Source organism: Aricia agestis, chromosome 16 (genome assembly GCF_905147365.1).
Source record: "Aricia agestis chromosome 16, ilAriAges1.1, whole genome shotgun sequence".
Taxonomy (NCBI): domain Eukaryota; kingdom Metazoa; phylum Arthropoda; class Insecta; order Lepidoptera; family Lycaenidae; genus Aricia; species Aricia agestis.
Window position 1 is genome coordinate 4,829,859 of NC_056421.1, and position 27,554 is coordinate 4,857,412.

The 27,554-nt window shown below is 36.1% G+C and overlaps 3 protein-coding genes across 3 annotated transcripts; 2 read left to right on the plus strand and 1 right to left on the minus strand.

The window, feature by feature from the left end:
• Positions 1-47: 47 nt before the first annotated feature.
• Positions 48-4,013, minus strand: LOC121735096 (protein crooked neck). Its single transcript, XM_042125791.1, has 5 exons — positions 3,839-4,013; positions 3,566-3,751; positions 2,645-2,760; positions 2,088-2,244; positions 48-1,773 (listed from the first exon to the last, which is right to left on the minus strand). The coding sequence occupies exons 1-5, from the start codon at positions 3,875-3,877 to the stop codon at positions 79-81; spliced, it is 2,193 nt and encodes a 730-aa protein (XP_041981725.1). The 5' UTR covers positions 3,878-4,013; the 3' UTR covers positions 48-78.
• Positions 4,014-6,912: 2,899 nt separating this feature from the next.
• Positions 6,913-11,781, plus strand: LOC121735098 (mitochondrial ribonuclease P catalytic subunit). The gene is made up of 5 exons (XM_042125799.1): positions 6,913-7,093; positions 7,248-8,031; positions 8,496-8,882; positions 9,228-9,417; positions 11,603-11,781. The coding sequence occupies exons 1-5, from the start codon at positions 7,036-7,038 to the stop codon at positions 11,747-11,749; spliced, it is 1,566 nt and encodes a 521-aa protein (XP_041981733.1). The 5' UTR covers positions 6,913-7,035; the 3' UTR covers positions 11,750-11,781.
• Positions 11,782-13,352: 1,571 nt separating this feature from the next.
• On the plus strand, positions 13,353-25,948 carry LOC121735110. Its single transcript, XM_042125813.1, has 10 exons — positions 13,353-13,524; positions 14,029-14,215; positions 15,022-15,163; positions 15,917-16,028; positions 17,001-17,155; positions 21,054-21,143; positions 21,547-21,630; positions 21,964-21,975; positions 25,373-25,462; positions 25,809-25,948. Exons 1-10 carry the CDS (start codon positions 13,404-13,406, stop codon positions 25,896-25,898), a joined length of 1,083 nt encoding a protein of 360 aa, XP_041981747.1. The 5' UTR covers positions 13,353-13,403; the 3' UTR covers positions 25,899-25,948.
• Positions 25,949-27,554: the final 1,606 nt, after the last annotated feature.

Sequence of the window (27,554 nt, forward strand, 5' to 3'; positions counted from 1 at the left end):
TAAGAATATTTAGATTTTTTCTCTATTTGAGGATAAAATAATAAAGATTTAAAAAATTTATTAATTTTAATTATGCACTTATTTTTCACTATTCATAGGTGGAGTTCTGGCATCATTATCAGAGGAATCATCACTGTCAGAATCTCTATCATCACTATCTTGATTACTAGCTTCTTTATTCTCACCAGATTTATCGTTACCCGACTCTTTGTCATTACCAGGTTCTGTTTCTGTACCTTCTTGATTGGTCGAAACTGTATCATCAGATTTTTCTTGCCGCTTGCGCCAGTTTTTAGCAGCAGCCAAAAGTTTAAGATTGGGCCTAACCATCTCATCTTCGGGGAAGATATAATCGAATACCTCTTCCCAACCCTCTTCGACGCCATCTTCGCTGACAATCTTTTGGCGCTTTTTAACTCTTCGAGGCATTTTGGCCAAGACTTTCTCTAACTTAACTTCATTTCCTATTTCAGTCTCAAAATCTTTCCAAGCTTCTAATAGGAGCACTCTCGCTTCCTTCTCTCCGGCGCTTCTTAGGCTATCGTTAGCGCGTTCATAAACACGCCGGGCCAGCTCGACATTTATGTTGTCAGGATTTTCCGCATTCAATTCGAACTTGGCATAGGACAACCAGACCTTTACATGTACCGTTCTCTCCAACAATCTCTCGTAAAGCTGTCTCGCCTTATCAGTTTCTCCCTGGGATACTTCAAAATCGATGTAGCTCTTCCACAGCAATTCAGGCATGTCAAGTCTGGGTTGGCCTACAGCTATCTCATATATCGCCCTCGCTCGATCTATGTCGCCCAACAACGTCTCCAACTCTGCAAACTTGATCCATGTCACACAGTTTTCTGGGCCATACTCTAAAAACTTTTGATAAAGTATCCTACATCTATCGAATTCTCTAAGCTGAATTTCTAAATCAATGTAGCCTCTGTACAACTTATCTCTGGGACAAATACCCAAAGCCATGCCCAGTGTTTTTCTGGCTACTGATAAATTTTTACATCTCACTTCCAATTGGGCATACATCAACCATATTTTAGAGAAAGTAAAGACTTTATGTGGGAGCAGCTGAAGACATGTCTTATAAACCTGCCTAGCCCTTTCTATATCTTCCGCCTCTAATTCTTCATACAGAGCATAGTTAATCCATAAATAGATGTATCTCCTCCAAAACTGCTTGTCCTTAGATGGTGGAACATTTGCAATAGCTCTCTCGTATGTGTCTCTGATATCATCAACATTACCTTCATTTTCAACAAGTCTGATGTAGTCAAACCACGCATCATAATTAGTCGGGTTCTCAACAACCTCCTGTTCATACATATGTTTCCTTTTGTTGACTATAACATCTTCAATTCCTGATCTGTCACCATATTTCTTCTCGTGTATTGTGTAAGCTTTATAAATTTCCTTGTTCCTGTCTTTTGAGATGTGATCCAAGGCATACTTGTATATAACTCTAGCTCTATCATGTTCCTTTTGATTTTCCTCAAATTTTGCAAAAGCAATAAACAGTTTTTCGTCTAATTCCTCATCTCCATAAAATTCAACAGCTCTTTCATAAACTTTTCTGGCACTGTTGATAAATCCATGATTTTCCTCAAACTTTGCATACTTTATCCAATGTTTTACATCTGGGTGCACCATTACAAATCTTTCGTAGATTTGTCTGGCTCTATCCAGTTCTTTGTATCTGAGTTCAAAGTTGATATAAGTCTGCCATGCTTGTTCATCTGGCTGCCATTCCATCCATCTTTCAAAAACCTAAAATAGAAAAAAAAAAACTTAATTAAGCTTCCTAGGTTAATTAGCACTTACACTGGAAAATTAATTATTACTATTTTTAGTAGTTTGTGAAAATATCATGATTTCCTTTTAACCCTTCCTTCAATATTGGGGTATTGTCATACCCACCTCATGGTGCTGGTGTAAACATTTTTTATTTCATTCACTCCGGGTTAATAAATATGAAGAACAATTAAATAACATTTTGTTTCATTTCTTACAAATAAGTGACATAGATTTAATTTTGAATGTCTGATATTGTTTCATATTCCTCTGTTTTAAATTATTACTACCTGTCGGGCACCAGCAACATTTTCCAACATTTCCTCCATGTAAGTATACTTGTACCAGAACTGGGACACTCTTGGTAGTATAGTCACCGCTCTGTCCCAGAGGTTCCTAGCGTGATTCACTTGTCGGTTGCGCATTTCCATTTCTGTATATTTCAGCCTGAAAACAAGAAATACTAATAAGTCTCTTTCAAGTTTAAAAGCAATATTGCTGGATTTTTCTGGTAAATAACATGAGAGCATGTTCCAAGCATGAGACTTAGACGGCTACATAATATTATAAAAATACTAGTTGACCCAGCAAATGTTGTTTTGCCATATAAATTATTTTTAGTATCAATATAAAAAGTAGATAGAAACCTATTCTCAGGCCTAACAATTAATGTACATAAAGAATTTCATTAAAATCGGTTGAGCCATTTTGGAGGAGTTTGTGCACAAACACTGTGACACAAGAATTTTATATATATTAGAAGATATATCTTATCTATATTTTGATTAATATTTTTTTTAGTTTTGGAGTTAGTTTTAAGCAAAAAATATAAGTTAATAAGGCATACCATAGGGTAACATTTCTGTGATCCACATCCAGGGCCCTTTCATATATGGAACGGGCTCTTTGCACCTGCTTTTGTGACTCTTCCCATTGAGCATATTTAAGCCAATTTCCTATTACCTGGAAATTAAAAAAAAAATATATATAAATATACAGTGTAAACTCTATATAACGACACTGAAGGGACCGTGCATTTTGTAACGTTATATAGAGTTGTCGTTAAATGGAGAGAAGAAAAAATCAATACTTTTTCGTCAATATACAGTGATTTTCTTTTACTAACCGTATTTACAGTTTGAAAGTTTATGTATAACTGAGAATATGATAACGAATAGATATTAATAATCCATGACTACTTATTATTAGTTATGGACTAGGGTCTAAAACAGCCTACACGTACAATCATCTCAATTTGTAAACAAAAGAACTAATTTTTTAGAAAGTTCTGTATGCATGATACCGAAAGTCGAGTTTATTGCGGGCTAGGATAACAATGCGTCAAAAAAACGTACACAGCTGCGCAGTTTTTACTAAATTTAGTAATTTAAAAGGTACTTTTTATTGTTCAATTGTTGTAATGCTGACGTTATTGAGAGTGGGTGTGATGCTATGTAGAGTGTACCATTGTATGGTAGACAAGCTAAACCAACCAAAGTCAATTGATTTCGACGCTTTAGAGAGTTTGTCATTAAATAGAGTGACGTTACATGGAGTTTACACTGTATATATATATAATATACAACTTGAAATGTAAATTCAACACAGTTACAGCATGCTTTAAAATATACAGTTTCTATATGTATTTAGTATTTGCATAAACAAGCTTAATAGGCTCATAACCCATTTTAAAAAAATGAAATAGGACACTACTACTAAGTAAGTACTTATAGAGAAATTATTGGTATTTTTATTAATGTTTACTTACCAATCTATTTTTCCTTATATTGTCTTCAAATGCTTTTCTTTTGCGGTGCTGATAATCTCTAAGTTCTTCTGGATCAGAGATTTTCTGTTTTGGTGGTGGTGGCAATATTTCCAAATCTCGTTCTTTGGCTTCACGTAGAAGCTGTTCTGCAGTAATTTGTATTTCTGCTGGAGCTTTGTTTTTGACCTAAATGTACAAAATTATTAATAAGGTTATGAAAGGAGTGTAAATGTAATTTTTAGTAGCTAAAATATTAATATGCTTTGTTTATACCTTAGCCACTTTGGGCATTTTCGCAGGTTTTCCCTCCATATTATAAACTTGTATTATGGTCGTCTGTTTCAGAAGGGTGTAAACTTGTTATAATTATTCAAAAGGTTGAGGAAGATTTTATATTATTACACTATTTTGTAATAAATTTAAATAAAATGCATAGGCCCATGGCAGTACAAACGTCAAACTGTAAACCAAATTGACAACTGTCAACTTGCAACGAGTCGATTTGACAGTGACATTGACATATTACCACAAACTTTTTTCTTTTCTTAATATGGCACTTCGGCTATAAAACTATGGCCATTGGCCAGTGTCGAGTAAATTATGGGGGGAAGTTTCCCCGGGAAACAATGTTCTAGTAATACTACAATGTTCTACTAATACTATTTGAGACCCATTTTTATTATTTCAATTATAAATAAATAAAAAGTAAATAATTAGTTTTACCTTTTTCATAATTACTCCATCAAAGGTCACTTAGTGAATAAAAAATATCAATAAAGAGAAATTGTTCTTTAATTTAATACGTTACTGGATTTATTCCTTTATTAACATTCATTATAATTTAATCAAAAAATACTTCATCCTCGGGCAATGTAGACGAGACAGGTACATTTTGATACCAGCCATGTAGTTCCATAGGAATGAGTCCATCTTTGCACAACTTTTCTAGATCTCTTTTTTTTTTTTTTAACATATATAGGAAGCTGATGACCATAGGCCGGTTTGAGCTCGACATTTTGGTTTAGTCTGCGACTGCCACGAGGAGTTACGTCAATTTTTTTGTATGGAGATTTATGATCGTATCTATAGAGTATTGTATTAGGATGGGCTTTCTCATACCTTAAGCATTTTATTTTTAGCCACGATACTTTATCGCCGTCTTCATCCACTGTTCTATTCTTTATGTTTGCTGTAGAAAATGAATGCAAATCTCAAAAGTCTTTAAAAGTCAGCTCATTTACTATGTATGGCTCATTACTTGATTTTTTTCTTTTTGATCTAGCTTCCCTGAAAACATCAATCCAATCTCTGAGCATAAATATCTCCCGGTTTTTACTGGCGTATTCGATGGCAGCATGCATTGAATCATATTCCATATTGCTATGGCCAGATTCTAAAAATTTTTGTTCAATAATCTGTAAGTGGGTGTTCTGTACAGCGTACAAGAGCCATTTGTTGATTACGGTTCTGCCCTCCGCACGTATCTGAGAACATAGACAACTCGGTCACAATTTCAGGAATTTCAGATTGAATGTACTTTAAAATAATAGTGCCAATTTCATTACTACCTCGTTTTCCGTTAGTTTCACTCCAAACATTGCAAAAGGCTTTGCCATTTGCATCATAAATTGTTAAATTATAAATACAGATCTTACGTAAGTAATAAAAAGTTGACACTGCAGAAAAGGGCACCTGCAACACACTCTGTAAATCAAAAGTGATTGATTTAAATGTTGGGTCAATTTCTTATCTATTTTTATCCAGCGTTTTTGCTTCATTACATTCTGTTTTACTTATAATATGCAGAAATAAGTCAGCTTCCATCTCTTTTTTTTCTCTGCATCTGCCATGTTATACTTACTACAAGTTGCACACTGGTCTTAACACTGGTGGTAATGCTAGTACTACGAGTACGTACTTTTTCTCGACGTTTCGGCCGTGTTGCAACGGCCGTGGTCACGAGGGGACAACAGTAGCGCGACGTCTTCGTTTGCACCGGGCGGTCTGTTCTACGACTACCCTCGAGTTGTCCAATATTTGTGTTCCAATACACTGAAAGTCAGTAGGTTCACTGCGACACACAACACTTACTGTATCCGGGTTTACACTTATAGACACAGGTGGTACACGCGGTTTGCACTTATTAATCACTGGAGTCCAGGCGGGTGACAATTTAAATCCGTCCTCACGATTGAAATTTTTGTACTTTTTAATTTCAATGGCTTCACGTATTACTCTCGTGTGGTAATTACGACCCGTAGAGAGGATTTTAGGGTCGTGTAGCTCCATCCAGTGATTAGTCCCCATATCAAGCAGATGTTCTGCTACCGCGGATTTATTTGTCTGGCGATTTTTCACTGTGGCTATGTGCTCTTTCACTTCTTGACTGTATTGACGATTTAGTAAAACGATGATGAAAATTGTAATAATATATAATATTATCTTCCCGCTATAATATACAGTGCGTCAAGAAAGTGAAGAAATTAAAAAGTGGCAACATCGTAGTGTCATCCCTTTTTTCTATAGATTGGTTTGAAAGGGATGACACTACGATGTTGCCACTTTTTAATTTCTTCACTTTCTTGACGCACTATATTCGACACTGGCCATGGTTATACAGTTCGACAAGGCTTTATTTGAACGTGGCAAGAAAAGGAACTAAACGCTTCTATCATAGAAAAATTTCATTTTTGATATGTGTTTGACAGTTCTCCTTTACCAGCAGCGCCCCCGTCAATGGCTATACAGCCTTGTCGAACTGTATAGCCAAAGTGCCATAATAAGAAACAAAAACTGTCACTTGTCACTGCCAGTTGTCAGATGTCATTCAGATGTTAACTAGTGATCTGTGGATGTTGTGCGATTGTTTGCCATAAATAAAAGAAGAAGAAGAAGAGTTTTTGGGAGAATGTGAAAGAGTGATGTTGTGTTTTTATATTATTTTCCTAAAATTGTGTTATCTGGGTTTTTAATGTGTAATATTGGTAGGATATTAACCATTAAATATTCGTTATCGTGCACAAGTGTGGGAGAGTGATGTAGTAACCAGAAACGTGCTCTTGTGTGTGTTCCCTCTAAAACTCCATCAAAAGTTTCAGTAAAGCGTCCTACCACTTTACTGAATCGACCGACTTGACTTCTTGACTGTATTGACTTTATACGTAGACTTTGGACCTGACTGACCTGACGATAATATAATATATAAATATATAAAAAATTGTATTAAAGAATATTGTTGTCCCGCCATAATATTATACTCGACACTGGCCATGGTTATAGCCGAAGTGCCATTATATGAAAAAAAAAAAAAAAAAAAGAAGAAGAAGAAGATCTGTGGATGTTAAAAATATAACCTTAAAATTTGTCTGGTCCATGTAAAAAAATGATTTTTGTTATTAAAGTGTGAATTAATGAACCATAATTAGAAATGAGTTTAATATTTATTCAATGAAATAATATTGAAATTCGTAATGAATTATGTGCCAAGAATTGTTTTATTTAGTCGTAGGACGTACAGAAAAACTTCCTGTAGGTTTTCCGATAATAATTTTGGTTTAAAGTGCTTAAAATATGTATATTTTACTAACATAATAAAAAAAATATTACCTACACTTTTTATTTCTATAAACTTTTCATAGTTAAGAAAAAAAATGTCTTACTACTTACTTCTTACTGCTTGTAGGTTTATGGTACGGTACACAATTTGTTCAAAAAGAAAACTCAATTGAACAGGTAGAGTACATCAAGTCAATTACTGAAAACAATACCTTTGATTGGGATGAAATAAAAAAGAATGTTACAAGTATTCCTGGAAAGTTTAACCAAAAAAATATAGACGCAGTTATCCTGAAGATTGCTGTGAATACTAAAAAGTTTGCAGCTGCCCAATCATTTGTTGATCACATAACAAAAAATGAGAGTGATTTGTCTTTGGGTGTAATAAATGGGCTATTGCATTATTATGCTGAATATTCAAATGTCAATGCATTGTCTAAGGAAGAACAGAAGTTTATATTAAAGTTATACCACCAACTGTATCATAAGTATAAGTTTTTAGACTATACAACTTGTGAAAATCTCATCCAAGCCCTATGTTCAATAAATGAATGGCAGAAGAGTATAAAAGTTTTGGATGACATATTTTTGTCGAGTACACCCAGCCACAATGCATTTAGTATGATTGTGGGAACTCTTTTTAGAAATAATAAAAAAGTTGAAGCTATGAAATTGATAGACAGAAGTTTGAGTAATCGTAGACCACTCCTAACTTCTGCCTATGAGGAATGGATCAATTATATTATGAGAAAGTACAAAGATAAAAAAACAAAATTAAAGCACTTAAATGAAATTTGTTCTCATCTTATTAACAATTCCTTAGTGTTGCCTGAAGAGGCAGCAGGAATATTAAAAAATACATTCATTTCTTTAGATTGGATGGCAGATTATTCTTCAGTTCATATTAGAAGGTATTGGTATATTCTACATTTTCCATGTAATATGTCACATCTATTGCTGTTCTTAAAATACATTTTACAACCGTGAGAGAAAAAAAAATTGAGAGCCAATTTGTTGATAAAATATGCCATACATTATGACATTAAAGGATCGGACACCGGTGTTGGGACACATTGTATACAAATATGACTAGCTGACCCGGCAAACATTGTTTTTCCTTATAAATTTTTTCTAGTATCAATATTAAAAGTAGATAAGAACCTATTCTCAGGCCCAACAAATGTACATACAAACATTAAAATCGGTTGAGCCGTTTTTGAGGACAAACAGTGTGACACGAGAATTTAATATATTATTAGATATCCATTTGTAATATTGTATTTGCTTGTTATTTATTGAATCAATCTTCACCGATTTATATTTTTATTAATATAATTAGATTAGAAACAATAATTTAAATACTTTATCATTTCAGTGGTGAATGTTCGGCCTGCAAAAAAACATTAAATTTATTAAAATTATCTGATATAGAGTTTGAAGAGTTACAAAAGAATATTAAGGACAAGTTGATAGTTGGCAAAGATTTGTTTTTGAAGACATCACCGGAAGAATTGAAGAGGTTTTTGGATTTTATCAACAAAACTGCACCTTATGATATTGTTTTGGACGCTCTGAATATATCCTATTCAAGAGGAGTAGTTAGTGTGAATGAGAGACTACATGCAGTTAATTCTGTAACCGATTATTTTGTAAGAAAAAATAAAAAAGTGCTATTGCTAGGAAGAAAACATATGCTAAAATGGAGGTCCAATATTGCACAAACTTTATCAAAGAAGGCACTGACTTTCTTTACTGAGGATATGTAAGTATAAGTATATTAAATAAGTATAAGTTGTTTCCTATTTAAGTTTTTGTTGCAAAATCGTCAAATATAATAATTATATTTTTAATTGGTATTTGGACTGCGAAATTTCTATAAGTATATAAGTATTAATTCTCATTTGCTCTAGTAAAGTCCCATTGAGGAAATTGATTCCTCGGCAGTTGACAGACCAACCCAACGTCATTTGGTTGGATCATGTCAATTCAATGTTAATTGTGATCTGTCGGCTGGGTTTGACGTAACGCGACCAAACTACGTAGGTAGCAAAAAATTTGATTACTTATAATTATTATTTATCTTACATCCTTTTCTTCTTGTTTCCAGATCACAAGATGATCCCTACTTCATCACAGCGGCAGTTTTAAGTGGGCCTAACACAGATATACTGTCAAAAGACTTGCTTCGTAATCATCAGTTCATATTACGAGATGATACTTTGAGGAGGCTGTTCCAAAGGTGGCAGTGGCAGCATCAGTGGATGATGTTCATGCCGAAGAGAACTCCAATCATTCAGGTGTGGGTCTTGTTAATATTAATTCAAATGCTGTTAGGATACCATACAATCCTTTTGGAATGAGGATTACTGATATATCATTTGCAACCAGAGGTATGGTTTCTAGTCAAGTGATGTGTCAGACAGACATATGACATCTATATCATATCGGACATGTGGAAACTATTTCGTGACATATGGCAGCTGTTTCACACGACAATTGACAGGATAGACCCTACGGCTACATAGCACCATAATATAATATTATATCCCTCATTGCGTTAAAGGTACAGATCCGTGTATCGCGACAGTCACCTGCAGTCCGGGCCTACGACTATCGGCCGCTCGCGACAATAGTCAGAGTATGAAAATGTATGGCACCGCTTCCGAGGCCCGCCACAGACGTCGGCCGCGCGCGGCCGCAATCGATCGCGATGCACGGAATTGTACCAAGCCGCTATATGTCTGACGTACTGCCGTCATCTGAAGCCTTCTGTACCGTGAAGAGAGGGCATCAACAGATGCGATTACCGACATGTAAACGCGGCGTTACGCGGCTTGCTATTAGCATTTTACACCTTTAGATATTGACTGCTATTAGCAGTCTGCTGATGCAGAATTGTACCTAATATTATGCTGTAAAACATAATCCTATCCTATTAGGTATTTAATAAATTTAATAAAACTAAGCCGCCAATGCGACGCCACACGTTTATATTATTCGCCTGAAATATTATTTTAGATTTTTTTTAAGTGTGTATGTCTTTCAGGAACACGCTTAAACTGCTTAACCGATTTATATACAATTAGATATACTTACTTACGGCCGTTCCCAATATTTGATCTATCTCTGGTTTTGCCCTACTAGAGATAGGAATAGCTCACAATTGACATAAAATATATGTCTCTAATGTCTAATGTGAGCTATTCCTATCTCTAGTAGGGCAAAACCAGAGATAGATCAAATATTGGGAACGGCCGTTAGAGATTGACCCCCTTACTAATAAACGTTGTATAAGCTTTGAATAGTTATACAGTGTTTTGTTCCTGTCACACAAGTGACATTTTTAATTGGATTGAAGAAGACAAAACACTATCCCCCTTACTAATAAACGTTGTTTATGCTTTGAATAGTTATACAGTGTTTTGTTCCTGTCACACAAGTGACATTTTTAATTGGATTGAAGAAGACAAAACACTGTATAACTATTCAAAACTTATACAGCGTTTATATTAGTAAGGGGGTGTATAACTATTCAAAGTTTATACAGCGTTTATTAGTAAGGGGGATAATGTGCTGGGAGTGTTACGACGTAGGATCGTTTTTGGCGGCATAAGGGGGATATTACATTATCATATATATTGGATCCAAGATCATTGAGTCAATGATATTGGATAATATAATATAGACATATGATTCATTTCTTCCTTGATCATAGATTTTTGACATTTGCTGAGAGATTGGATCCAATACGGTCATAGAAATAGGTGTTGCCAGTTATTTAATATAAAAAAGAGTTTTTAATTTCTTGTTCGTTAATATGTTTCAAATAATGTAATGTAATTATTTTTCTAATTATATACTTGGATAATCTTGCTGAAATAATAAAAAACAAGCCATATTAAAAATGACGATGTCTTTTGACACATCGAATTCTCTGAGATCTAGTAACCCTGACGTCAATACCTGTCAGCGTTAGCGCTCTCCATTGGCTATTGAAACCACATATGACGTAAAATAGGATCAATGAAATATGATAATGTAATAAGCAGATATGATCAAATGATCATATATATTGGATCCTATATATGATCATAGAAATGATCCAATATAAATGATAATGTAATACCCCCCTTATAAACGTTGTATAAGCTTTGAATAGTTATACAGTGTTTTGTTCCTGTCATACAAGTGACATTTTTAATTGGATTGAAGAAGACAAAACACTGTATAACTATTCAAAACTTATACAGCGTTTATATTAGTAAGGGGGTGTATAACTATTCAAAGTTTATACAGCGTTTATTAGTAAGGGGGATAATGTGCTGGGAGTGTTACGACGTAGGATCGTTTTTGGCGGCATAATATGCGATTGCCGATTTCCGTATAACTTACAAAGTTGTATGCAAAGTTGTGGGCAATGTCCATTACTATGATAATATTTGGATGTGTGTATCTATTTAAAATGTGTTTTTTACTTTTCAGCCGCCACTAAGCTTTACGCCATGCGCTCAGAAGAGTTCTAAAGGTTGGCATTTACCGTACGAGAGGAAGAACGCTGATGTACAATTACGGCCTGTCACCGGGGTTTCTGATAACATGGGATGGCTGTGTTTGTTACCTAAGTCATGATTCGTTCAAATATATTTAAATATCTTATTACACATTGTTGTATTATTATTGAAAAATAAAAGTGTGTCGCGACCATAAAGTTAATATACCTAGCGGAATAGAGCAACAATCTCGATCTGTCAAACGAAACCGAAGTTGATTTCATCTGTGTGTAAAAATATGTGTACGTACTTATACACTTACACAAACATGATTAAACATGATTTCTATGAGATTAAATTGTCAACGTGCGGCACGTGCCGACTTTACGTCAAAAAAAGAGTGCTGCTGTCATGTATCACCCGTCTCTTTTTACCACGTAGTGTTACTGATAGTGACATCTCTCTTGCTCTGGCCTTTGTTTCTCTATTCCGCTAGGTATATTAACTTAAAAAAAAAAAAAAAAAAAAAAAAAAAAAAAAAAAAAAAAAAAAAAAAAAAAAAGGTATATTAACTTTATGGTCGCGACACAACGAAGAACAGAGTTTAGTATGAGACTCTCATACTAAACTGACAGCCGCACATAGGCGTGGATCTTATTTTAATAAATGTGAAAGTATACCTGTTTGCTTCTTGCCTTTTCACGCTTAGACTGCAAATTTTATGGGTGTAAGACGTACCTAAGTATAATATTGTTACGTGTTAGGGTTCGAAGGATTTGGAGAGAAAGACCGGCTGACCAACACAAAGCACTAGGACCAAACACTAAGCACTCACTATGTCCTAGGTCATAGCCAAGTCGTAGGTATCACTGGTATCACTCTTGAGTCTTGAACACTACTTTTCACTCCGAAGTCGCCTTGAAGATAGCTCAAACTGAACTGATTCACTGGCCCGTCTCCCTGTGGCTATTTATATGGACCGAGGCGAGTCCCAGACTGTTCAAGAGAGTTCGTTTCTAGAATAGGGTTGCTGAGGATTCCTCTTCCGCTTCCTTATAATGAGGAAGTTCCGCAATTTTTGGGTTCCTCAATCGTTACCGCATCCTCATAAATAAAAATAAAAAAATCCTCTTCCGCTATCGCTTCCTCAAAATTTAAGAGGAATTTATGAGGAATTACACTGCGCATGCGCGTGGCGTATCCAATTACGGCAACGCACACGCCAGAGCCAGAGAATTGTTGCAGTCTATCATCTTTTTTTTGTGTAATGTATGTACCTAGTTATGTACAGGCAGGACAAAGACTTTTGGGTTGGGTCCGCTAGTATTTATAATTTCCTATCATCCTCTTCCTCATCCGCTTTCTCTTCCGCATCCTCTAAATTTGCGTGTGACAATTCCTCTTCCTCCTCCTCTTCTCCATAATCACTTCCTCAACAACCCTATTCTAGAACGCACCTGACTCGTGTTGAACGTTTTCCATGAGCATGTAATCGTAACCTAACGCCATCTAGTATCGAGTAGGGGATTTATGTTGTCTGTGTTCCACTAGTGGACGCTAGATGGCACCGCATCCGTAACAATATAGAACATGGGATGGTTTTTACTCGAAAAAAAGAGCTATTTTATGAATCTAGATGGCCTTTACTGGCTTTTATATTTTATAAAAAACGTTTTTTGATTAGACAGCTGTTATGAAATAAGATTCGTCACTCGTCATTTTAATTTTTAACTTCAATTTTTAATGATTAATGTTTGGTTTTGATCGTAAATTTTTGTTAAATAATATACAAGATGCCTAGAGGTAAATCGCGTTCGGGTTCGGAAGGATCAGAAACGGAACCAAAGAGTACAACATCAAAACATTCAAACAAATCTGGCGAAAATGTAAAAATTGTCACTAATGCAACTCAAGGTAAGTAAGGTCTATACAGAGGGACCGCATTTCAACTGCAAAATAAGTTTAACCTGCACAGATTCCTGGCAGTGCTTGAAAACATTTATAATATTATCCTGCATCAAGAGCTTTTGGGGAGTTGTGATTCTGTGAGGCAATAGCAGTGTCGGATTTATATTTCTTAATGAGTGCAGTAGGCAAGGGCGTCGCCAGCCGATGGTGCAGGGGGGGGGGCAAGTTTACTTTACCTACTACAATTCATACTTTTCTCATTCTCTATGAATGAGAAAAGTAGGTATGAATTGCAGCTGCCCCTTTATGCCCCCCCCCCCTGGCGACGCCCTTGGCAGTAGGCCACTTTATTTCCCCCGCCCAATTGCGAAAACTACCGCCACATTAGCACGCTGCTAGGCCGCCGCCTATACGGCCGCTACGTCCTACATCTGGTCTACCATAAATAATTACAATTTAAGTTAGCACCTGATCCGTATGCTCCTTTATAAGTCTCAAACACCACTGTCTTCATAGCAACGGATCCCAGCCAGCGCAAATCCCGGCGCCGTCGTAACCAGGAGCGAGTGGAAATGCTAGCACGGCCCAACGCGCGGCGCTTGCGCACGCTATGGCAGGAGAAATGCGCGGTGCTACCCAAGGAGAGGCGGGATAAGATCAAGAGCGCCTTGGAGGAGGATTACTTTTTGACACCCGAGTATGTAATAGTGTTCGAGAAACTATAGCACGGTTATGGAACACGTAGAAATTCGAGAATTAAATTAGTACCGTAATTTGGGTATATCGCCACTTGGTCCTAATAACTCCGTATCTTGCGACAGGTAAACAATATTTTCGACAGGCATTTCACAGCAGATCTTGTCCTCTATCTGCTATCTCTACCTGCTATAGTTATTTGCTATCATTCGAATGTAATTACTAATTAGTAGGTACGTATCTACCTACTTACTTAAGTTGTTCATCAAATAATCTCAGCATCAAATTGACCATTGACCTTGACATCAAGAGAGGGATAAATAAGACTCCGCCCCACAGAAAGATTACGTAGGTAATTAGGTATCCTCCAGTAGGTAAGCAATAAGCGTTTGATTTTTTTATTTTTTTTTATGAAGTAAGGGGGCAAACGAGCAAACGGGTCACCTGATGGAAAGCAACTTCCGTCGCCCATGGACACTCGCAGCATCAGAAGAGCTGCAGGTGCGTTGCCGGCCTTTGAAGAGGGAATAGGGTAATAGGGGAGGGTAGGGATGGGAAGGGAAGGGAATAGGGGGGGGTAGGAAAGGGAATAGGGTAGGGGATTGGGCCTCCGGTTAACTCACTCACTCGGCGAAACACAGCGCAAGCGCTGTTTCACGCCGGTTTTCTGTGAGAACGTGGTATTTCTCCGGTCGGGCCGGCCCATTCGTGCCGAAGCATGGCTCTCCCACGTATAAAAGTTATAAGGGTTACAAAGTTTTTCTCTCACGTATTAATTTTACTAATTAATTATTATTCCTCCCGTAGACAAACGGAGCAGTATTTCTTGGCATTAAATGAGACCATGAAGAGACGGTCCCTGGCCGGCGCTGACGAGAGGAAAGCGGAGATGGAGCGAAAGAGACAGCTGCAGCAGAGACAGAAGTGGCTTGTGGACTTTAGTGCACAAGTAATTTATAACTATAACTACAACAATTAGAACAAAAATTTGCGTGATCTCGCTTTAGCGATTATTTTTGATCGTTATGAAAACATACGAGTAATATTCCTGGCAAATCGTAATGCAGCTCCAGTGGAAAAAGTTTTCTACATACATCTCAATGTTTTCTACAAATAATTTTCCAGAAACAATATCTTAGCTATATTCCTAATTGCGAAAAGAGGAAAATTAAGAAATCATAAAAGGAAATTCCGTGTTTATTAGTGTTCAATAGTAGATAATAACTAATAAGTACTAATATAATAATAATAATTATTCTTATTGACTCTTCAAGGTTATAAAGGTTTTAGCACCTACGTACTTAAGTAATGACTAATGAGTAATGACGAAATCCATACTATGTAATATTATAAATGCGAAAGAGTGTCTGTCTGTGACCTCTTCACGCCCAAACCGCTGAACTGATTTGGCTGTTGGCAATTGGCATGAAGATACTTTGAGTCCCGGGAAAGGACATGATAATATTATGATACTTTACTTTTCGTCCCAAAAAATGCACGGTTCCCGCGCGATAAGCGTGTTTTGGCGCAACGGAGTTACGGGCGTCAAATTCTAGTGCTTGATAAAATATTAAGAACAGTTGAGGACATATTTGTTGTGCCACTTTTGGATTATACTCTCAAGTTACCTATACGATCTTTTAAAATAAATCCAAGTAACTATTAGGTACTTACATCTATAAAATATTATTATTTTATTTAGGTGGCGTATCGTTTATGCGACTATGTCGAGAAAGGCCAGAAGGAGATGTTGGTGACAAACCGACTGAGAAGTATAGCTGACGTGGTTTTGGAACGAGTCGCAGAAATTCTAGGTTTGTAATATTACTTTGTACTAGTTTGTATTGCGCGCCTTTCTTTATTGGAAAAAAACGAAAAAGAAAGGGCCTGTAAACAGATCGACAAGGTCCAGTGACGGATTAAGGCTACTTGATGCCCTAAGCAATCCATGCCTGCGGGCCCCCCTATCTGTACTATGTCATCTAGAATCGGATAAATCTTTAAACCTTTGCCGCTTAAAAACATCAGTTTTTTCCTAGAAACTGTTTTTGATGTGGTTTTTGGTGACGTGAGGGTGAGAGTGAGACGTGAACGTGCCCTAAGGACATATTTTTTTTTGTGCTTCCTCTGGTGTCCCCTCAGACGTGATGCCCTAGGCAATTGCTTAATTTGGTTAAGGGTTAATCCGTCACTGAAAAGGTCTCGCGTTTTAATCCTTTTCGAACGGAACCTACGCACGGGTCACATCACAAAGGTTTAAGCTTAGAACAAACCTACACGTCAGTGACGGAGCGTCAAGTTGTCAAATGTGTTTTTTGCATACAAAACACACATTTGACAACTTGATGTCCCGCTTCGCAGTTGCCTGGTCGCGTAGGTTTGGCCTAAGCTTTATTCTCCTTTGCGTGATATGGCCTCTTTAGAGCGCCTACACATCGCATCGCAAGCACCGCGGCTGCAGCCTGCAGTACTGCTGCCGCAGTGCTTGTGACGTAATGTGAAGGCAGCCTTAGGATTCAAACAGCTACCTAAATATTCATAAGTTTTAAGAATCAAGTGCTGAATTGAGTAAGTATAATATAAATAGTCTCATTCAGCCCTGCAGCATTTTGTCCCGACAATTAAGTATTAACCACATTAAACCACTATCTACAACTGTGAAAAGTATACAGGATATCCTACACAACGTCCAGACAATACAGACCTATTGAAAATACTGCATTTTGACTACAAAAAAAAATTACATGATATCTTCTATTGAGTAAATGAGTAGTGACATTCTCTAGGTGAGCCGAAGCCATCCCGCACGCATCCTGGCCGCCTCGCCCGCTTCATGGTAGCCGTGTCCGACCGCATAGCAGTGTGGATAGAGCGCGCTGTCTACCGCGCGGACGCCCTGGACATCGAAGACACGGGCGCCGACGACCACATGCGTCTCGACGCGCACACGCCACTTATCTGCTAGGTTAGAGAGATATAGCTTGTCGAGTCTTCGTGTCCCACGGCTTAAATGCAGAGTCATGGCACTCAGTGTTTCTCTCTTTTAATGTAGAGTCATTCGGCTCAATTGCTCAACTTTCTCATAGATTTATTAAAAGCAGGCCCTTTACTGAAAAGAAAGCGTCACCACATCTGTCTCTGCGGTACATGAAAAAGAAATCTTCACATAATATAATATTATGAATAAAATTTTATCCTCTACATATTTGGGCCAGACACAACAGTATTATATGTTTTTTCGTTACAAATGCATAAACTAAGAGGCAGGTAATATTTAGCATATAATAATAATTATATAGCATACGTAGGCCTAGGTGATGCCAAATATAAATTTTAGCTTCGCCACCGCCTTAGCCACACTTCCAGAAATTGTTGATTCCTTTTGATACGATGATGATGATGATGGTCACAAGTACCACGCCTTCAGTACAAAGATCTAAGCTACCTGCTATGATGCAATGCTTGGCGAACATGCATCAGAAAATATATTAATACATAATAGGAATATAATAACAACTATCTAAGGGCAAATGACATTCTGGTAAACTTGAACAAGTTGCTTGATGAAAATGTGTCTAGTTGACGGAGTTTTGCATTTTAAGGCCATCCCCTGAGCAAACGACCTTGACCATACAATTGCCGCGTTGCCGAGATTGCGCCAAAATCCATTTTTTTAATTATCTTAGTTTAAAATTGACCTAAAAATAATCAAACGTACAGTATGTAGTTTATGAAATTATCGATCTATTGGCGTGTGTTTCAAATAACCGTAATTTGTAAATACTAGGGAGATACTGAATGTATGCTTGAATTTGAATAAATTGGTATTACTTTGGAAGCTGATATCATGAGTATAAAAAACAAAAATAGGAAATTAATAACTATAAAAGGGACGTTCAAATACTGAAGATTGTTGCTGTATTTTATTATAATTTTGTAGCTTTCAAATTATGAGAAGCTCTAAAACGGTAAATTACGGCACCTCGGTAGCGTCTTAATAAATTGTAACAAGATTTACAATCATTAGCTTCTCGTCTCTACCTAAGCTGCTTGTTCTTTTATCTGGTCTTTCCTTACCTAACTTCCATACGGGATCGGTATTGTCGTATAAGTACCAAAAACCTTAGAACATTTTTTTTTTAATTATTATCAAGCTAATTTTTTATGAGTAGCTTTATTTTGCTAAGACGAACAACATTTTTATTTGCGAAAAATCTCGAAACAAAAAATTAGCTTGAAACTTACTACTTAGTAATAAAAAAAATTGTTCTATGGCTCCCGTACTACAAATCGCAGAAGCTATTTACAAGGAATTTGACATGGAGATGATTAGGTACCGGGAAAGGGCGTTTCCATGTGGCAAGCTATTATAAACGAACATAGGCATGAACCATGTTATTATTATGAATATTATCTAGATATTCCACTCCCACATTTCAATCAATAATCAAGATGTAAACTGTCGTATTTCTACAATGTAAACCTATGTAAACAAAGGAAACGATGTCAATGTTAGCAACAGTTTTTAAACGTTAACAGAATGTCCTGTGTTATAAAACTATAATATAGAAGGTTCTAATTGAAAGGTGTAAAGTATAAATAACTTGAATTATTAGTAGATAGTAGGCATACTTGAGATATAAATATAACTATTGTATAATATACTAATTTGCTCTATAACTTTTTTGTTTTTATGGAGCCTTGAACTTTTACTCTTCTGGTACTTGAACCTTAACTCCTCAGACGTGATGCCCTAGGCAATTGCTTAATTTGATTAAGGGCTAATCCGTCACTGGGTAACGGCCGGTTTAAATTGTTTCAATCCAGTGGTCCAATATACCGCTGGATTGCTACTGGAAAAATGTAAACCGGCTATAAACATATCAACAATTGCCATTTTATAAAATTACTAGCTGTCCCGGCAAACGTTGTTTTACCATCTAAATTATTTCGCCATGTGATATCTTCTTCTTATATATAAAATTCTCGTGTCACAATGTTAGGCCGCGTACTCCTCCGAAATGGCTTTACTGATTTTAACCAAATTTTATATGCATATTCGGTGGGTCTGAGAATCGGCTACTGGGTACATTTTATATTCATAAGTGCATTTGTTGAATAAATAATAGTAAATTATTACAGCAGCTCGAGACTGATGGCGACCATTGTTTGTGCGACGGGATAGCGATGGACGTTGCCATGGTGACATACTTATTTAGTCACTTCAATAGAATGATACGGGCGAAAACATAATTATTGGGCGAAATCCTTTATATGGCAAAGAAACGTTTGCGTTTTATTATAAAATAACTTACACTTAGTACAATTCTGAAACCTAATGCAACAATTTTTTTTTTTTATGAAATAAGGGGGCAAACTAGCAAACGGGTCACCTGATGGAAAGCAACTTCCGTCGCCCATGGACACTCGCAGCATCAGATGAGCTGCAGGTGCGTTTCCGGCCTTTCAAGGGGGAATAGGGTAGTAGGGGAGGGTAGGAAAGGGAAGGGAATAGGGGAGGGTGGGGAAGGGAATAGGGTAAGGGATCGGGCCTCCGGTAAACTCACTCACTCGGCGAAACACAGCGCAAGCGCTGTTTCACGCCGTTTTTCTGTGAGAACGTGGTATTTCTCCGGTCGAGCCGGCCCATTCGTGCCGAAGTATGGCTCTCCCACGTATAGAATTTAAATTATAATAATGTAGTTCTAATGATAAATAGCTTTCAAAGTCACTAAAAAGTTATTATTTAAAACTTCCACAGTTAATGAATCTATCATAAAACTGGACGCTATAAATTATTATAGCGTGACCATATCGGTGTAAGGCATTTTTCTAAGGGCTCCAGCTGATTATGCCGACCTTAGGGCTCGCAGCTTAGTACTAGACGACCTTCTGTAGACCTATATAACGCGCCCGTCTTCTGTAGACCAGCACAGTTGCACTTGAAGGCTCGACAGCAGTTCTCGTGAAATCTATCAAAATGAAATTCTTAGTACGTATTCATTTTTTTAATCGATTTGTTATGTTGGCTCCTTTAGGCATACCAACGTCTGTGTTAACAGCTTGTTAAAATCTCATGTCTTCTCTTTCATTCGTACGAAAAACGAGAGAGGTAAAATTATATTAATTCGATCGTTAACTTTAACAGTCGTTGGTGAAATTGGGTCTTAGCTTCGAAAGCTCAGCGAAAAAGCTCACACAAAGCACATCATGTTAACTTTTTTACTAAAACTAGCATTTCATATTTTTCTTTATATTTCGAAGTTGCAAGTTGACTTTTCAAAATTTCTATCATAGTTATTTTCTTGCATTTCTCTCACTTGCATTAAATCATTTTTCATTTGCACTGCGCTGCGATTAATTGTTCATAATAATATTGTATACTTTATTGTTCAACGCATAAAGGTGCTCCCTCACCGGGAGTATTCGCGTCACCTTAAAACTTTTATATGCCTTTCTCGTATCTTATATCTTTAAACGAGCAATTCTTGTATATATATAATATATATACCTAATTGGAATCTCGGAATCGGCTCCAACGATTTTCATGAAATTTAGTATATAGGGGGTTTCGGGGGCGATAAATCGATCTAGCTAGGAATAATTTTTAGAAAATGTAATTTTATTCGTCTTTTATCGAATACCGAGCAAAGCTCGGTCAAATAGCTAGTAATTTATTATTTGTCAAAGTTGTAGGGTCATCATCCATCCTAACATCACTTTTACTATAATATTGATGCAACACGCATAAATTAACTGGACACCTGCTCCCATAGAGTTTCCTTGATACCAAGTGCCTAATTAACTTCAGCGTGTTAAACAATACTCGTTATTTTTAGGTATTCTTCGTTCTCTGCTTCATCGCTCTGACCAGCGCAGCTCCCCAGCTGATCTGGCCAGGAGTCGTCGCACCTACTGGACTGGGAGGGGTAAATATTCTATTTCATGATCACTTGCTACAACTTGCCAGATACAGTTTTGAATCAAGTAAACTCTACACGTGATGAGTTAGAGTTGACTTGTAGAGATTTTAACTGTAATAGAATAAATCAGACAATAAAAGTTTGTATTCGTGTTGTAACTTGTAACAAACAACTTATATTTTATTTACATAACTTTATCGTTAGTATCTAAGAATATATTTTAGAGCAACAGTACCAATTTTGACAAAATTTGGCCAGATATCAACTAAGCCACAGGAGACGACATTGGCACTAAAAAATTAAAATGTTTTCTTTTCTCCATACAAAAGCTGTTGCTGTATTATATTATTTATGATTTGATATTTTTTATCTTCAGTTTTTCTTATGTCTAATTTCATTGTTGTTGCAGACCGTTGTCGCCGGGCCAACTGTTGTGAACGGCCTCACCGCCCCCACCCTCGGCCTGGGCCGCATCGTCGCTCCCGGCATCATCATCTAAACAACAAACCCCTATTTCCTCCAAATTCCTCCAACAACAAACCAAAATCCCCGATGTCCTTATATTTGGATTAGAATGATCCCGCAATAAAAAATTACATCCTATTTTATGTTTTTTATTCTACTATCCAATCTTACCACTAAAAGCAATTTACCTATATATTATGTAATAGAAGGAGATAATTAGGTAATTATATTTTGTTTACAAAATACCTGATAAAAAACTTTTAATACATAGATTAAACGGCCGGCAACGCACCTGCAGCTCTTCTAATCGAGTGTCCATGATGGGCGACGGTAGTTGCTTTCCGTCAGTTGACCCGTTTACTCGTATGGGCTCGTTTGCTTATTTTATATTTAAAAAAATCCATCAGATCGAAATTGACTGAAACGTTTGGACGCTACGGACAGCACACACACACAAAAAGGCCGTATACAACGACGATTAGTGAAATTTCATGTTTTTATTTTCACTAGAACTTTGACCAGAAGTAATTATAAGCATTTAAACATTTTTTGTAGGTTTGTTACGTTCCTTTCCAAGGTTCCTGACAGCTTAGAATTTTGATTTAAATCCATTTACTACTAAAAAAAGAGTAATAAAGAATGATACTTTCAAAATTTTATTTCGACTAGAATTCAGCGAAAATAAATGCAGGAAAAAATATTTTTACACAAAAATGTTTAAATTATGATTTCGAAGGTCCTGGTCAGCTTCGTTTTTGATAAATAATAATTATAATAAAAATAAGTAGTTTAGATCACAAATTCAAACGATTTGTTATTTTACAATTAAGCAACGATTTGATTTGAATTTGCTACTATAATTCCACAGGCGCTATATGATTATATTATAATTTTCACTATAAAAGTAGCAGTGCTAAAAGAGTTACTTTTGAGTTCCATGTTTCTATGGAAAGTACGCCAATATGATAAATAATATAGTATTTCTTTATAACTATTTTATGGCATATTCATAATGTTGGCGTTTTTTCCATGCACAAGTATATATTTATGCAATGAACTATACAGGGTGTAACAAAACTAAGTGATAATAATTTAGGGTGTGTACATTTTCCTTGTAGAGAGTTCACTGTGAAAGTAGCAGCGCTGAAAGACCAAATTTTTTTTTCACTTTTGTATGGGCGAGCGCCCCAGCGTCACGAGTTTCTAAATACAAAAGTGAAAAAATTGGTCTTTCAGCGCTGCTACTTTCACATTGAACTCTCTACAAGGAACACATGCACACCTTATAATATTATTACTTAGTTTTGTTACACTTTGTATAGGTATGGGTAATACTTTATTTTGTTATACATTGTATATTATGTATTATTTAGAGGAAATACGTCCGCGCGGACTTTAGTTTATAGCGCGCGGTGTCAACAAAATTTGTGTCAAATTTAAAAACTTTTTAAAACCCTGGTAAGTATCCCTCTTAGGGCCGCGCTATAATAGTGAAGCTATAATAGTGAAATTGCAATTTTAATTTTTCATTACATTATAACTATTTTACAAATGACAGACAATTTGTGAAAACGACGACGATTTCCTTAAAGCTTGAACACCGTGGATACACCAGACCTGTAGAAATTATGATTAATTTTCGTTAAAGTGAAAACATGATTGAAACACCTGCATACGATTTAATGGATTATTGTAATTACATCTATGGAAATTGAAAAGGCTATCAAAAGCAAATAATATGAGCTCATTAATTATATTATCAATACATTATAATTTAAATACAGTTACCACTTGGCAGTCAATTATTTAGACTAGCTAAAAGCCGAGCTTTGTTGAAGGCTCGCGTCGTCCCACTTTGACTGACTGATGATAACACATGTACACATAAATAAAAAATATTATTATGTTAAAGGCGTGCGTAACAAATCAATAGGCGTGATAGTTTTCCCGTAAAGTGTACCACAAAATGTTAGTTGTGATATACTAGGGCTCGCTTCTCTCGCCCTGATAAAGAAATTTATTAGATCAGTAATTACTAACAATTAATAAAAATTCATATTACTTAATTTTGTAAACGCGGAAGTGTATCCGTCTGTATGTCCAATTTTGATGGGTATGGAGAATTTTCCAAAGATGAATCCTGCTTAACGAGCTTGCGACTGGCACTGCATCTAAAAAATCAAAGGTAGGTATGTCTGTTCGTAAATCGTAACCCATAAACAGCTAAGTTAAAAAAAGGTAAGTATAGCATACACGCACTTGTTATTTAAGTATATCCAATACTATAGAGTACCTACGTAAGGGTGAAGCCAAACAAGCGTAATTTTGTAAGCCGTGAGTCGCAGAATTTCGGTTGGTAGAAATTCTGCTGCATTCAGTTTCATAGAAAATTCTCTTACTTCATTCACACGAGCGTAATTTTGTATGTCATTATTGGATGAAAAATAATTTACGCGACCGAAATTCTGACAAAATTACGCTCGTTTGGCTTCACCCCCGAGAAAAGTTACGGTGGTGATTTTGAGTTTTTTTTATTATTATAAAATTGGGGCCGTCTATGGACTGTTCGCCCATATCCTTTTTTCGTTATTTTATTATTTCGATTTTTCGCACCAAGGATTTTGAGTTTGGTAGTCACCATGGCTCAATAGGCAAAAAAGGACTAGGGACTAGGGCACATGAAACTTTTCTGCGGCGGTAGCCATTCTATTATTACCACCGTGATCTATCACCTCGTTTCCTGGTAATTAGGTAGTTAAAGCTTTTCTTACAAGTTTTCTTCATAGACAAAATGGTTATTTATTAACCAGCTTAGAACTTTTAGCGTTCCCTAATCCCTGTCTAGGTACAAAAATATTTGATATTTATTTTGCTAACTTAATTCAGAATATTATACTTTTGCCGTCTTATATTTGTGGTATTTTTTCCTTCGGAGACTGACCGAGTGATGATTTAACACTTTCACAGTCCACGGTATCCAAACGTATACGAAAACGTGGTTACCGTGGAGTCCAGGTTACTCGTTTGCTCGTTTGCCCCTTATTTCATGAAAAAAAAAAACAGTATTTGTAGGGTGATGTCCCATAATATAATTTATACTGGCAAAAAATTTGGAATCTGTGTATCATCTCTGGAATCACAAGTTCTTGCAAAATTAGGATACCTACTTACCTGATATATTATAGATTCACATTTTTATTTTTTTTCCTAAATAAATATACCCGGCACATAAATATGTAGTTATTTATAATGCAGCTCACGTAATATTAATAAATATTGCTTAATGCATTAATATTGATGAACTGTTTGTCAAATGAGCTTTCCCGAGGAGTTGAGTTTAGCTGTAGTTGGCCTTCGTTCACCCTATATAATACATTGTAGCCCTTAGATCAGCATCATTTTTACTACGACAACAACATGAAATTCCTCGTAAGTATTGTAATAGTTTATTGCAATAAATAAAAAAATCAACTTTTTTATAAGCCTATGTTGTCCTACTGCTGGCCAAAGATCTTTCAAAAGGTTTTCCATTCCTTTTGTCACGGCTATTGTTAGCCAACTTGGTTATTCCAATTTTGGTTTTATTTCATTTTGATCTGAATGTAAATAAAGCTTATCCAAAGTATTGTATTATACTGCGCAAATAAAAACAATTAGAAGTTTAAACTTCTTTATTGTTAATTTGTAAGACAAGTTATCATGAAGATTTTCACACAAACTGCTTATACTTTGGAATATGAAATATGATATACATTTTTTTATATTTTCAGATCTTCTTCGTTCTGTGCTTTGTGGCCCTGGCCGTAGCCGACCCTCAGGTGTTGGTTGGGCCTGGCCTAGTGGCGCCACTGGCTCCTAGGGTAAGTGTACATAAAACACACCTCAAATTATTTTTTTTTACAGTGAAGAGCTTTATTATATTAATTAAATATTAGCTGTCCCAAGAAACTTTGTGCTTTCGTAAGTGTAATTAATGTTATAGCACTTAATACTTACTGGATCAAAAATGGTAACTTTAAGACCTTTAGCTAAATAGGTCCAGTCGTTCTCGAGTTTCAGCAAGTCATTGAAATTGCAATACTATCTAATATTAGGGAATATTCTAATCAACTGCAGTAGTCAGTTATATTTCAGCAAAAACCTTGCGTATTACTTTACCTTTGCTTAAAATATGTATCTATCTCTTTTTATGTCTATCTCTTTCAGACGGTGGTAGCCGGCCCAACAGTGGTGAACGGTCTGGGCGCGCTGGGCCTGGGCGGCGTCATCGCGCCCGGTGTCATCGGCGTTATATAAACCGTGCATCTTCCGTCTCTGTCTTATTACAATATATTGATGCTCTACTATGTTATGATTTTTCATTAAGGCCGTCCCCCGAGCAAACGACCTTGACCATACTTACATTTGCCGCGTTGCCGAGATCGCACCAAAACCCTATTTTTTTACTTATACCTACTTATTTTCAAAATTGACCTAAAAAAATTAAACGTGGAATATGTAGTTTATGGTATTGTCGATCTATTAGCGTGTGTTTCAAATAAAGTAAATACTAAGGAGATGCTGAATGTATGCTTGAATTTTAATAAATTGGTTTTACTTTGGAAGCTGATATCATGAGTATAATAAACTAAAATAGAAAATTTTAAACGTGGAAAAGAATGTTGATTACTGAAGATTATTGCTGTATTTTCATTATAGCTTTGTAGCTTTCAAATTATGAGTTTATAAGGCTCTAAATACGGTAAATTACGGAATCTCCGTAGGGAAGGTGCTTAAGAGGATACACCAGGGGCGAGAGAAATTGAAAATAGGTATTTGAAAATGTATTGCTGTCTCACCAATCTCAAGTCTCCCACCGCAGAGCGCGATAGAGACAACACGACAAAAGTTCTAATAAAAGAACAGAAAATCTTCGATTCGTTGTCCGCTGATTCCTTCTCCAAAACTTAACCGATTTAAGTACTTTTTTCATTAAGAATTAAAGCAAGGCTTGAGCTGTGTCCCTATGTTTTATTTTTTTTGTATATTCTAGCCAGTTTTGTTTTCAGGGCGTTTGAACACAGAGGAAAATCTGGCCATTTTTTTGGATTTTTGGACTTTCTTATCTTTTTTAATAATAAAATTATGAAAAGAAAGAAAACATAGGGACATGCTAATAGTGGCCATAGATATTCAGGAAAAAAATCATAACTCTACCGGCATTATCCAGGGAGGAAACAGGGGACAGCGTTTGTATGGAAAAACGGCGGTGCGAGGACTCCTCTTAAGAGACACCAGGGGCGAGAGAAATTGAAAATAGGTATTTGAAAATGTATTGCTGTCTTACCAATCTCAAGTCTCCCACCGCAGAGCGCGATAGAGACAACACGACAAAAGTTCTAATAAAAGAACAGAAAATTTTCGATTCGTTGTACGCTGATTCCTTCTCCAAAACTTAACCGATTTAAGTAATTTTTTTATTAAAAATTAAAGCAAGGCTTGAGCTGTGTTCCTATGTTTTATTTTTTTGTATATTCTAGCCAGTTTTGTTTTGTGGGTGTTTGAACACAGAGGAAAATCTGGCCATTTTCTTGGGTTTTTGGACGTTCTTATCTTTTTTAATTATTAAATTATGAAAAAAAAGAAAACATAGGGACATGCTAATAGTGGCCATAGATATTCAGGAAAAAACATCACTCTACCGGCATTATCCAGGGAGGAAACAGGGGACAGCGTTTGTATGGAAAAACGGCGGTGTGGAATCCTCTTAATGTAAGAAAAATAAGCCTTCCCCAATCGCTACTGACTGACACCATAATATAATAACAAGATTTATGTTATACTTGTAGAATAAAGTTTAAATATGATAACGATAAGTTTGTACCGTAGTGCACTCAAAGGGGTTTGGGTAATATTGGCGTCATTTTCAAATCTCGCGGCCACTCACCAAACTAGCATATTATGAAAGAGCAT

Bases quoted from the DNA above. Each gene is read 5' to 3' on its own strand.
- LOC121735096 (XM_042125791.1), bottom strand. From the start codon at position 3,877: ATGGAGGGAAAACCTGCGAAAATGCCCAAAGTGGCTAAG. The intron at 2,245-2,644 runs GTATGCCTTATT...TCTTGTTTTCAG, and splicing joins CACAGAAATGTTACCCTATG to GCTGAAATATACAGAAATGG. The intron at 1,774-2,087 runs GTAGTAATAATT...TTTCTATTTTAG, and splicing joins ATGTTGCTGGTGCCCGACAG to GTTTTTGAAAGATGGATGGA.
- LOC121735098 (XM_042125799.1), top strand. From the start codon at position 7,036: ATGAATTATGTGCCAAGAATTGTTTTATTTAGTCGTAGGACGTACAGA. The intron at 7,094-7,247 runs GTAGGTTTTCCG...TACTGCTTGTAG, and splicing joins GACGTACAGAAAAACTTCCT to GTTTATGGTACGGTACACAA. The intron at 8,883-9,227 runs GTAAGTATAAGT...TCTTGTTTCCAG, and splicing joins ACTTTCTTTACTGAGGATAT to ATCACAAGATGATCCCTACT.
- LOC121735110 (XM_042125813.1), top strand. From the start codon at position 13,404: ATGCCTAGAGGTAAATCGCGTTCGGGTTCGGAAGGATCAGAAACGGAA. The intron at 14,216-15,021 runs GTATGTAATAGT...TTCCTCCCGTAG, and splicing joins GATTACTTTTTGACACCCGA to ACAAACGGAGCAGTATTTCT. The intron at 17,156-21,053 runs GCGCACACGCCA...CGTTATTTTTAG, and splicing joins ACGACCACATGCGTCTCGAC to GTATTCTTCGTTCTCTGCTT.